General features: G+C 47.1%; 1 protein-coding gene across 4 annotated transcripts; it reads right to left on the reverse strand.

Moving 5' to 3' along the window:
* Positions 1–4,367: 4,367 nt before the first annotated feature.
* LOC100284791 (ABC-type transport system involved in resistance to organic solvents, periplasmic component) lies at positions 4,368–8,725 on the reverse strand. Of its 4 annotated transcripts, XR_002267859.2 has the most exons (7): positions 8,431–8,725; positions 7,852–8,354; positions 7,351–7,680; positions 6,364–6,479; positions 5,995–6,085; positions 5,729–5,912; positions 4,368–4,844 (listed from the first exon to the last, which is right to left on the reverse strand). XR_002267859.2 is itself a non-coding variant. In NM_001157686.2 (6 exons), the coding sequence occupies exons 2-6, from the start codon at positions 8,320–8,322 to the stop codon at positions 5,820–5,822; spliced, it is 1,101 nt and encodes a 366-aa protein (NP_001151158.2). In that variant the 5' UTR covers positions 8,323–8,354; positions 8,431–8,670; the 3' UTR covers positions 5,517–5,819. The 4 variants fall into 4 exon arrangements, 2 of the variants coding, with proteins under 2 accessions (XP_008672982.1, NP_001151158.2); XR_004856948.1 differs by lacking the exon at positions 5,995–6,085; NM_001157686.2 differs by lacking the exon at positions 4,368–4,844 and having other exon boundaries at positions 5,517–5,912; positions 8,431–8,670.
* Positions 8,726–12,384: the final 3,659 nt, after the last annotated feature.

The following is a 12,384-nucleotide window of genomic DNA, read 5'->3' on the forward strand; positions in this document are numbered from 1 at the left end:
TACCTTGTGGTTCGAGTTGATGATGAGTGTTGTCAATAGGTAGTGTCGAGTATCGTAATTAGGGGTACCTAGATCATGTCCCTAAAACAAGCTTAAGCCCAAGACCATCATCAAACCCATTCCTCGAGGTCAAGAGAGCATAAACCATGCTTCGCCTGAGGCCTCTCTCGGCGGTCACCATAACTCTGCTTTGCCCAAGCCTGCCCTCGGACAAGGAACATTCTCAAGAGAATCCTTGTCCCAGTCGAGGTCCCCTCTTCCTAGAACCGCTGTCTCCGCCTCGCTCAGGCCTGACTCGGGTAAGGAATACAACCTCGAGGCAGGTCTCAGCCGAAGGCCGCAAGAGACATGAGCATTCAATGCGCACACCTACCCCACACAGCGTTACAGGTGAAAACAGGAGCGACAAGGCAGCGGTCCTATCGGACTGCACCAACTACGATGATGCATGCGACCACTGTTCCCGCACGCTACCTGCCAACTCTCGATGGGACACACATACGACAAGAGCGCAGGCTGGCCCTCGGGCGCATACTTTGCCTCGCCTGAAGACGATCTGATCCTTGGGACAAACTCTGCCTCACCCGAGCCTGGCCTCGACTACCTGCTCCCCATGAATCCCGTAGAAGGCCACTCCTTCAACTGTGTCGCGCATGTCTAAGAATCCTGGAGCGGGCTCGGACACGACCTCGGGCGGACCTCCGCCTCGCCCGAGCCCGGCTTCGGCTTTGATACTAGCAACAGAAAGGTGCTCGACATCACCGTAAACTGCAGAGCTGACATATTACCCAAAGGCTTTTTGCCATACTCAGTATTGCACCAACCACTACCTCATGGGTAAGCTCCTTGTCAGGTAGGCTCGGGTACGTGACCAAGCCTTTGGCCCTGGCCTCGACTCTCAGCAGAAATCAGGCGTCTCTATCGGGCAGAAGTCAACAACAAGTACAAGACCCATGCTCCAAGCCATACCATCTACAGGGGCTCGGCTTCACCTCCTCACCGCACACGGCCAACCCAGGAGATCCTAGCAACCCTCCTTGAGGCTATAAATAGGGCAGTCCACAGCTTCAGGAAGGCAGGCGAACACTTCACGATTCTCACCTCCACCACCATATTGGCACTTGCCTCAATCAACCCTAGGGACTTGGGATCCTTCCCTCTCCCGATTAGCTTGTACTCCCTATTGCAAGCACATAGGTGCAAGTAATATAAGTCTCATCCTCCCTCTGCTAGAAGTAGGGCCTTCTCCCGCCCGAACCAGATAAACGACTTGTGTCACCTTGCATCATCCATCTAGGCCAGGGCACGCAACACTATTTCACTAGTTGGTGAGACCCTCAGGTCGAGACACCGATAGGTAGCATCTCGGGTCGAGTCATGGACTGACCGAGGCGTGAGATTGTGTTGTGCAACCAAGTCGCTTGGCTTGTGGTGTGCAGGTGTGGAGGATAGGTACGGTGGTTGACGTTGAAGGTGAAGGTCATGCGGGTTCGTGCCGATGGACCGAGAGTGGTAAAGGACGAGCGCTGGGACTTGACCAAGGGAGCAGAGTCACCGGGTGACTAGCCGGGTGGCTGACACCTAGGACACTCACTCGAGCGAGGACGTGGTGGAGCAGGCCGTGTCGTGGGTGTGGTCTAGGACTGGCGGGACATGTGTCTAGGACGTGGGGGACGTGCATGTGGTGCGCTACTCACGGTGGTATGGTGGTTGATCCTCAAAAAACCAACCAGCACTATGGACGACAGGTTTTCGACCGAGTTTGGTCTAAAACTCGGCGGTGGCGGTTCCGGCGGGAATCAAAGGCGGCACATGTCGTTATCGCGAAGGGTGCGTCAAGGCGAAGCAACTTCGTGTGGAGCACATGACCATCAGATCGAAATCCCAGGAGTTGGTCCATTTTGCCCCAGGCTAAGTGGGTAGGCTCTATGTATCTGGGGGTGGTTTAGGAAGTAGTAATAACCCTCCATAAATAGAAGGGTGAGCTGGTTGTTTTAGCCATCTCTTTGGCTCACACATTACTCTCTTGTTTAGAAAACACTAGCTTTCATTCCCTAGTTAAGCCTGAGATCCACAAACGCTTTGAATCTTCGCGTCTATGTTTTGTGATCTTCATCTATTATTCTGGGGAAGGGTGGCTGGTACCACCCATGGCTTTGGTTGACTTTCAATCTCAATTTTCATTCTTGCTGAAATTTTGAGTCTCTTTGCTCCTGTGTTCTTCCCTCTCGTCTCTTGTGGATTTGTAAAGAACCTTTGAGTCCTTATTGTTTGGATGTTGTTGGGGATTGATTTTTGGGGAGATAAACTCCTTGGATCACTGTGTACGCCAAGTCGGTGCAGTTCTTGGTCGTAATCCGAGTTGATCCCATTTTGAGTTCGATTCAGAAAACCCCAATTATGACCGCATTTTCGAAACTCCGATTGATTTACAAATCCAATTAAATTCAAGGTGTGTGTAAGATTTCATCTCATTCAGAGTCTGTTTGGTTCAGTTTTGCATTCAATAACTAAATTTTGAGCTGCTGAAATCAACACTAGATAGCGACATGGTTTTGGACCGATTCAGACTTTTCGGTGTCTGACTTGAGATTCGTTCATTTTACTAGTCTCGTGTGAGTCTTAGGAATATTTTTGAAATAATGAGATCACTGCTTTGCTGATGTGCTTTTGGTTTGGGCATTTTCTTCATCTCAATTGAAGTGAAGTACTCAATCTCAGTTTTAGGAGCAAAAATTTGATTGGCTCCCATTCACCCTCCTCAGATCGCCTCACCGGTCCTTCATCGAGGATCCATGTCCAATCCACCGCTACCCTGTTCAACATGCCTACAATGATTGTGGACTGCTCAAGAAATTCTAAGCAAAGAGGCAACGTTTGGGAGGGGCTCTGCGCCCCAGGTGGGGTGATGGACAGGAAGGGAAAGGACCTATTTTCCATGATGAAACTAGATGTTTGCTGATCATTGGTGGGGCCCAACTACTATACGATCCTAGCCTTCCTCGATTGGTCTGACCACGCCATTACTTTCAACCGCTCTAATCATCCTAAGCATGTCCCCCTGACCCAGTTGATACCCGCTGATTGTGAACCCCATCGTCAGATCGATGCGACTATTGAAAGTTTTGATGGATGGACGAAGCGGGCTCATCATTCTCTGCTCTGCCACGTTTGACGTCATGGGCCTCAGTTGGGACCGCCTCCGATCAAATGAAGGGTCTTTTCATGTCATTATGTCGGGGAGACAAACAATGTTGCTCGTGCGAGTCAACCTGCCCGTTACCTTTGGAACACCGTCCAACTTCAGGATGAAGACGCTGACTTTCAAAGTAGTTGGGTTCCGAGGAACCTACCATGCCACCTTGGGAAGGTCGTGCTACACGAAGTTTATGGATGTCCCCAACTACGCCTACCTAAAGCTCAAAACGCTGGGACCGACATGCACCATCACCATTGGAACCACGGTGCAACACGCATATGAGTGCGAACTCGAATGTTGTGACCTAATTGAAGGAGCCGCTGTAGGCCAGGAGCTTTTGGATGTACTATAAGCCATTGACGAACAAGAACCCAACGTGAAGAAGGCAGGCGCAACCTTCAAACCAACAGACGACATGAAGGAAGTATCCTTGAGTCCCGGAAGTGCCAACAGGCGAATGGTACACATCAGAGCTAAGCTAAGTCCCAAATAGGAAAGTGTGCTCATCGACATCCTCTACGTGGAAAAGGACACCTTCGCATGGAAACCCTTTGACATGAGGGGCATCCCAAGAGAAGTCGTCGAGCACTCTTTGTGGGTCAAGCTTGTGTGCAAACCCGTAAAGCAATGATTGTGTCGCTTCAATGAAAAGAAGCGTAGAGCCGTAGGGGAAGAGGTCAGCAACCCCTGACATCTAGGTTCATCAAGGAAATACACCACCCCAAGTGGTTAGCCAACCCAGTACTGGTACGGAAGAAGAGTCGGAAATGGAGGATGTGTGTTGATTACACCGGCCTGAACAAGGCATGCCCAAAGGACATGCCTTGTAGCGATTGTTAGCGATTGTTTTCCTTGACACACATTGACCAGGTGGTTGATTCCACCTCGGGGTGCGAAGAGTTGAGCTTCCTTGATGCTTACTCGAGGTACCACCAAGTTGCGATGAAGGAATCCGACCAACCAGCCACCTCCTTCATCATCCCTTTCGGTCCATACTGTTACGTGACCATGTCGTTTGGCTTAAAGTACTTAGGGGTCACAAACCAGCGGTGCATGTAGATCTTCAATAAAGGTCTTCTTAATGTCTTCTTTTGAGGTGTTGTATCCTTAGTGCCCAAGTTTAATCCACTTCACATGCTACAAAACAGAATCACTTGGAAAACAATCGTTCACTAGTTATGTTGTTCATCAAACACCAAAACCCCTTAATCAAATGGGTCAAGATCCATTTTCCTTTAAGAGTCATCACTCGAATGAACTCGTTTGCAACTACCATACCATCAAGGCAAAGTGGAGGCGTGGTACAACCCCCCGTCTCCAGCGAACGAGACACGAAAGAAATGACGAAGAAAGAGTCACAACGACTCTATGATCGATCCACACGAGCGAAGGCTCAAAAGCCGACATCGCAAAACAAGATCGAAAGCGTGATCACAGAACATCCTTAGGCGGGAACGTGTACCACATCCCAAACGAAGGACCTTCCGAACGAACCCATGGTCCCTTTAGAGGCCCGAAGGGCTAGACTCATTGAGTCCACTCACACGTCCTCAATAAGGGCCAAAAGCGTCATCGTTAAAACAAACCTCCAAAGGTGCGCCCGACTTCTCTAGAGGCTCGAGGGCTACTGTCGGGGGTGAATAACCTGTGTATGTGGAACGGAGTTAGCAAGTAATGACAAGTTATCAAACGAAGGAATTTCGATTGAAACCAATAAAAATGACACGCTTGGTCTGACCCCGACCCTCGTGAATGATCCCGACCCTCGCGAATGATCCTGAACCGTGACTCCGTCTTGATCAACCCCGACCCCAAAAGGGGTCAAGACAAGACGAAATGTCCTCAAGTCCCCATCTCATCTGACCCTGACTATGCAGGGGATCCAAGTACAGAACCACGTCCCGTAAAGTTCGCCTCGCTTAACCTAGGGGTCAGGGAGAGGTGATCAGAAGGGAAGGGGTGGAACAGTGGTGCCTTAGAACAGCCTTGACAAAAGAGCCCAAACCAAAAGACAACACATTTTTGTGATCCCAGGTTTTCATTAGGCCCGCTAGCATACAAGCTAAAAGTAACTAAAAATTGTTTTATCAACCACTAAAAATATCGATTTGTGAAAGGGTGGATCCAAACCAAATAGGACGTCCTGTTATTCCCGAAATCTCTAGTTGGCGTAAATATAATCGGAACCCTGTAGGGTCCGATCGTTCCCAGACCTTCGAGAATGACTGAAATTCGTGCGCCTAAACGTGAAAAAACTGACTACCCAAATGTCGTAGAGCCTAGAAGTCATGTAGGATGTGCAATTGATATGTCTGTGAGCATGCAATTGATTTTATTTTATTTGACGTAAAAAAATGGGTCTACCAAGTACCAACAGCTCAACAAGGAGGGAGGGAGACCGATCTCTCCCCTCATGACTGCTCTTTTGATGTTGTTTCAAGATTGTTCATTCAAGAAATTTTCGGAAACTTAGAAGCAGAATAACCAAAACCTCGTGGAACGTTAATTAGCTATGCCTTCTCTTCCTACCTCTGTGCCACCGAGACCGAGAGACCCCCCACCAGCAACCATTTCCCCATTCCCCGTCCCATGCAAAGCAATCCATCATTATGCACACCAATCACAATAGCCTGCTGAGAGACTTGATCAGAAGTTTGATGTTCCGCCTTGTCGTCTCATCGCCCGTGAAACCAGAGATGTCGGAGCTGATACTCTGAAATCGTTAAAATTTAACCGTGCCGTTCAGTTCCAGAAACAGATACTGCACAATGAAGGGTAAGTGACAAAGGACAGACCTCAATGTTCTTTAGGGTAAATATAAGGGTGAAAATAGACTGCTTAATAAGATCTGTGTTCTCTGGGGTAAGCATGGACGACTTCAGCCTTCTGCAAACCAGCATAAGGAAAGAAGCTAAGGGTCTACAACAACATTACTCGCTAGCTAACAGGAACTTAGATTATGCGCTTAACCTATAATGCACTTACTACAGAACTGTTGTTCTGCTGTGCAGAAAATAAATAGAAATAATCAAATTATTGTAAATTCATCCCTGCTGGTTACTGACAAGCACCACCAGTCACTGCATATGTAGGTATTCCACGAAAGGGAGAAAAAGAAAAGATGCTTCATGCATAAAGATTATCTTAGTGCTTTCCAGTGGTACCTTAGGTCACCAGACGCGTCGGCCAGGCCTTTAGCTATAGTCTCCACATCCTTCAGCAGATCACTATCATTAACCTCAGAGAGCAAAGGTTGCATTTCTTCAGCTAAAGCCTCAATCTGTTCCACAGCTACCGTTTAATTTCATGCATATCAATTCAACAGCACAAGTAGCTTCCAACACAATTCTAGAAACAAAATTAATACACATGCTATCTGGAGGAAGAACCACACTCCACCCATTGTTTTAATTTCTAAATGCGTGCAACATAAAAGGAAGAACAACCAAACATCTTGCTCCCCCCCCCCTTGCCCACAAAAGAAGAGAATAACCTAACACCACACTCCAACTAAGCAGAGGTTCCCTCCCTCTGACCATTACTCATAAGTAGAGCTCCAGAGGCAAGTAAACATGCCAGCAGGGGAAGGCAAGCTGCATAGTGAACTTGTTCTGCAACATTTTTAGCAGTAGACCTCAAGTCTCACTTAGGTATGAGTCATAGCTGATTGCAGAGCTAGCATGCTGGTATTTGGAATATCTAGTAATGTGCCAAGGCAAATAAGTTGAAGTGGAAATCTATTTTGATAAATAATTTAATTAGAAAATAATTTGAACATCGGCACATGGTGACGTGTTGGGAACTTAGTAACCAGGTTCTCGGATCGATGGGATCGAAGAACGGGAACGTGGTACATGGTACGCTACTAAAACTAGGTTTTAACACTACGGGAATGAGATTGTTCCCACATTCCCGGAACGAGGAACGTGGCCACGTTCCCAGTTCCCGGTTACTAAGGTCGGGAAAAGCTGTGCGGCTATGCAGAATGAGGGGTGGGCGCTTGGGAATAAAAGGCATTTGAACCCAACAACCCTGCTTACTTACTTGCAGCCGTACTGATTGAAAGAAACTGGTTCCACAGGCATTCCAGCAAGGTAAATAAATTATAAGTTTCCATAGAGTTGGAGAAAATTTTGGAAAAATGGATGTACCCGTGTAAGAAGAGGTTGTGCTTCTTCCATTATAGATGCAACTTTTTCAGCTAACTTATAGCTTTTGCTAACACCAATCTCCTCCATGTCTCTACCCAGACGGGTAAATATTCCCACCAATGCATCTAAGCTTACACCTTGCTGTCCTTTCATCCTCTCTTTGTCACAGAGAATCAAGCCTTCTTTGGTGCAGTCTGGGTCAAGTGGTCCTACTGAAGGTGCAGGCAGTGGATCCTTTGGTGTGATATCAATGAGTGTCTCCATTAGAAGACCGGACTGATTCACCTCGACCATTGAATTTCGTGGTATGATGATTTTATCATCTTCAACCTGCAGCAAAAGAAAACATAAAGAGAGAGAGAGAGAGAGGACAAATTCAGCTCGATAATAGAGGAGTTCATAGACCGAAAAACTTTAGAAACAGAAAAGGGATGTAGGTGGGATACTTGACTTGTGGTTAATGAATGAATGAACGAACTATGAGAGAAAAGTAAGGGTGACCTCGACAGTTGCATCGATGCTCCTAAGGGAGGAGTCGACGCGGACGACGGATCCGACGGTGACCCCTCGTATCCGGACGGGCGTGCCGACGCAGATGCCGCACGCCTGCGTGAACTCGAAGACGGTGTTGTACTTGCGAAAGCGGGAGCGGAGCTGGAATCCCCTGAGCCATGCGAGGGCGAGGGCGAGGAGGGCGGCCCCGGAGACCATGAAGAGGCCGACGCCGCCCTCCCAGACGCTGCGCTTGCCGAAGCCGTAGTCGCCGAGGGGCTGCAGGGTGCGGCGCCAGAGCGCGGCGAGGGGGTTGTTGTTGGAGCTGGTGTTGGCGTCCGGCGCGGGCGTGGCCGCGAGCAGCGCGGCGCGGCGGGGCTTGAGAACAGGGAATCCGGCGCGCGGATGAGGGTGTGGGCGGGGTGAGACGGAGAAGAAAGGGTGAGGGAGGAGGAGGGATTTGGCCATAGCGGACGGCATCGGAGAATTGGCTGCCCGTTCTCGGACGGTTCCTGCAAAATCAACGCAAGAGATGTTGGGAGGGAATTGGATTTGGATTTGCATGATGATAACGGGCCCTGTTATTACCCTTTGCTAATAACAAAGCGGAAGCGGTTGCATCGCCCTAGCCTCCTCAGAAGCGCGGTGGCGGAGGAAGAGGAGGAAGGAGAACAGATGGCCCAGTTGCGGTGGAGGTCCGCTGTCCCGGTGCCGAGGAAGACAGGCGAGCAAGACTGCACCTGCAGTGCACTGCACTGCACTGCACGAGCCCAACTCCCACCCCGACTGGACACAAGACCCACCCATCTCTTGTGTAGCCATGCGTATATGCGCTCTGTGCCTTCGTTTTCCTTTCTAGTACATCATCGCCGCATCTTCGATTTCCTTCTCCATTTTTTCTACACAAATTATAAAGTGATACTTCCTCCGCTACGAAACATAAGGCATGCAAGTATTTTAAATTTAAACTATATCTTCTTCAACTAACAATGGTTTTTTAAGGTGGTGCCCTCGATTTTGGTGGTGTGCTCAGTTTTACCCTCAGTGGTGTTTTTTGCTCAGTTTTGCCCTTCTGTTCTATAGCACTGGAAGGGTAAAACTGAGCAAAAAACACCACTAAGGGTAAAACTGAGCACACCACCAAAATCGAGGGCACCACCTTAAAAAACCCTTCATTTATCATTTAAAAAGTTTGTGCTATAAAAATAATTAGATAAAAAATTTCTTTTAATGATCAAGCCTTTGTTCTTAAAAATTGTATCTTTTGATACGCCCGTGGCGCCGGCAGCCTCAAATCCTCACATTTTCTCCTGGTCTTACCTTATGCCATCTAAACCATGTAACCAAAAAAAATATGATGCACATCCAGCGCCGAATCTAGCATAAAATATTATCAAAGTCATCAAAAACAGTTTTGCTATATTATATAAATTATTATGAACTTTAAAAATGTTTTGTTAATGAATTTATAAATTGTATCAGGGTCGGCTGACTCCGATAAACCCCCCTAAATTCACCTCTGTACATATATACCATCTTTTAATGGCTTCAGTGCTCCACCCAAACTTAATCCATGCAACAAAATCAGGGAAAATGACATATTTGTAGTACGGGATACAAGTAGACACAAGTCTTTATCCTGGTTCAGGAAAGAGAATGTCCTACTCCCAGCAGAGGAGGGATGAGACTTATATTGCTTGCACCTAAGTGCTTGTAGTAGGAGATACAAGCTCATCAGGAGAGGGAGAAGTTCTCAAGTCCCTGGTGATTAAGGCAAGTGCCAATAACGCTGTTGGGTTGAAAACCGGTGAAGTGTTCTCCTCCTTGAATGAAGCATTGGGCTCCTCTATTTATAACATCAAGGGGGGCTCCGGGGGTGCCATGGTTTGTCGCGTATTGGAGAGGAGACGTGTCTGAGCCTCTATAGATGGTATGGTCTTTGGTATGGCTTTTGTACTTGCTGCTGACTTGAGCCAGGAGGATGTCTGGTCCATGTATTTGCATCTTTGACTGAGCAGAGAGCCGAGGCCAGAGTCTGGGCTCGAACGCGACCCGAGCCTGTCTAATGGAGACGTTGTCTGAGTCGTAGTTGTTGACACAGTGGTAAGTAAGGTGAAAAGTGCATGGTAATCCGTTCTGTATGGCATAAAGCAGACTTGATGTCGGTCCTGTAGCCATCCCGTCGGAAAATCCTTGGAGTACTTTTTCTCTCATGATTTATAAGATCAACCTAGAAACATATTTTTCGTAGTCAATCACCTAAAACTTCGGAAAATCGTAGCTTCTTAACCGTAACTCTGATTCTAGTGGTTCTCGAATCTATGATCTCGTAAAGACGCGAAGAATATTATTGTGCAGTGTGTTCTCATGTTTGGTGTGATGTTAATTTCTCCTGTGTATATTGTTTGTTTGTATTGTTGCGAGTAGACAAGTAAGTGACCGAGGAACCCGGAGCACAGTCGGTGGAAAACTCTAAGCAGGAGCTCGCTGAAGGCAAGCTGTGCCTTTGATCACTCTTCTTTACCCATTAATATTCATGTTAATAACTGTGGCATGCTTAGGCTAATTTTATGGGACCCAATAGATTATCCTAGTTTGGTTTACCTTACACCTTGCTTACCACTGAACTTTTGGGTAGTATCGGCTATTGCTTTATGTGGTTTGGGTGTTAAGATTCACAATATTCATGATCATGCTATTTAATGTCAATGAGGTATTTACTATTCATGATAAGATCATTATGTTGATTGGAACATGGAGCGACCACCCGGGAAAACAGTGCTACCACAATGGTGGTATGGGACGCCCCTGGCTGACTAATTAGGAAAGCTAGTGGATGACTACCTTACCCAAAAGGGGCAAGGGCAATAGGGGAGTTGTCGGTATAGAGAGGTTCTTGGGTTGATCATGTTGCGATGGCTTTTCAGATGGGGATTCCTGTATCGCTCTCTACAGGAAGCGTAGCGGGTTTTCTAAAGCTAGTGGAACTTTGTAAAGACCTCGTAGTGCTACCCTGCCTCGTCTCCTCAGCAGAGATGAATGGAAAGTTGTGATCCCTTGACAAATGGGTAACACGATATATGGGTAAAGATGTGTGTTGCAGACTTGTTCTCAAATGCTATGAATCAAGAACAAGACAACACAAAGTATTAAATGTTAAAGTCCTTCGTCCATCGAAACATTATTTCCCTTAGGATATAACGATCTTCGGACGAAGGTCACGAAGGATGTACCTTCATCATCATGGTTATAAGATAATAAAAGGTGAAACATATGAAACATGAAAGATAGCACGAACAAACACATTATGTCATTCATATGTTTCATTATACAAACTTGAATATTTAAACACGATGTTTAATCATATTTAAACATTCGGCTTGACAGAAGGCAAAAATACAAGTGTTGCGCGCGAGCGATTACAGGATAGCGTGAACAGTACAGGGGTACTGTTTATCTATTTATAGGCACAAGACGCAGCCTGTTCGGAATTACATTCGTGCCCTTTACAAAGGTTTACAATCATAATACAAATTATCATGGGTCGATTGGTCATTTCATCTTTAAGTCGGTGCCTTTGGAAATGTACTACGAAGCCTTCTGATTGATAGCTTCGGCTTTGTGTCAATCTTCCGAAGGTGTTTCTTCTTATGGGACCTTCGACGATGAAGCAGACCCCCAACAGTAGCCCCTTCACGGTACTAGATCGTTTTTCGTGACGAGCTTGATCCGTGAAAAACTCTCTCAGGCTTCGGAATGCCGAAGGTCCGAAAACACCTTCCCTGAGCTCGTTGCCGAGAAACGATTAAAATACTCCCAGTGTCGGGTGGTCCACTGTTCAGTGTATACGAGCGATCTGGCGATTCACCTTCCAGGCGCCGAGTGGTCCACCGTTCAGCGGGTGCAGGTGACTGTTCAGCGGGTGCGAGTGACTTGACGATTCACCTTCCCACCTGCAGCACTATATAAACAGACGGGTAGTTGTGAAGTTACCACAACATTTACTGCTATTGCACTGTTGTGCTGCCAAAAAATTTGACCACCACCGAAGCTTGTTCACTGCATTTTCAACTGAAGGATCATTTTGCTCTAGCTTTGTGACAAGAAAGAGCTTCGGCAAAAGATAAAAAATTCTCAACTTCGTCAAAACGCAAGAAATTCAACATCAGATGGCCAGGGTGCGCTCAACAGCCAGGGTTACACGCGACGGTGAGGAAACCGAAGCTGTTGAAACTGCCCCGATCTCCAAAGTTATGAGGCGGTCGGGATTGGTTGTGACTGAAGGCGCTGCTGACGAAGAATCACCCGCTGCTGAAACCGAGCAGACAGATATTGAAGAGGGTGATGCTAATGAAGAAGAGATTGATTATAACATCATTATGCCATCGAAGCCAAGCCATCTGGATTTTGGGAAATCGACTGTGTCTGAAGCTGATATGATTATGATGACGAAGCTAGGCTACTTCAAAGAAGCCGAGAAGGGGTTGGTTCGCTTTGGCGGGGAAGAGACTATCCCGAAACAAAAAGATGATGAGGTTGTAG

This window comes from Zea mays, chromosome 3, assembly GCF_902167145.1.
Source record: "Zea mays cultivar B73 chromosome 3, Zm-B73-REFERENCE-NAM-5.0, whole genome shotgun sequence".
Lineage (NCBI taxonomy): Eukaryota > Viridiplantae > Streptophyta > Magnoliopsida > Poales > Poaceae > Zea > Zea mays.

Excerpts from the sequence above, each read along its gene's own strand:
- LOC100284791 (NM_001157686.2), bottom strand. The coding sequence starts at position 8,322 with ATGCCGTCCGCTATGGCCAAATCCCTCCTCCTCCCTCACCCTTTCTTC. Across the intron at positions 6,480-7,350 it reads CACAACCTCTTCTTACACGG|ATTGAGGCTTTAGCTGAAGA; the intron begins GTACATCCATTT and ends GCTGTGGAACAG. Across the intron at positions 5,913-5,994 it reads TTACCCTAAAGAACATTGAG|AGTATCAGCTCCGACATCTC; the intron begins GTCTGTCCTTTG and ends TAACGATTTCAG.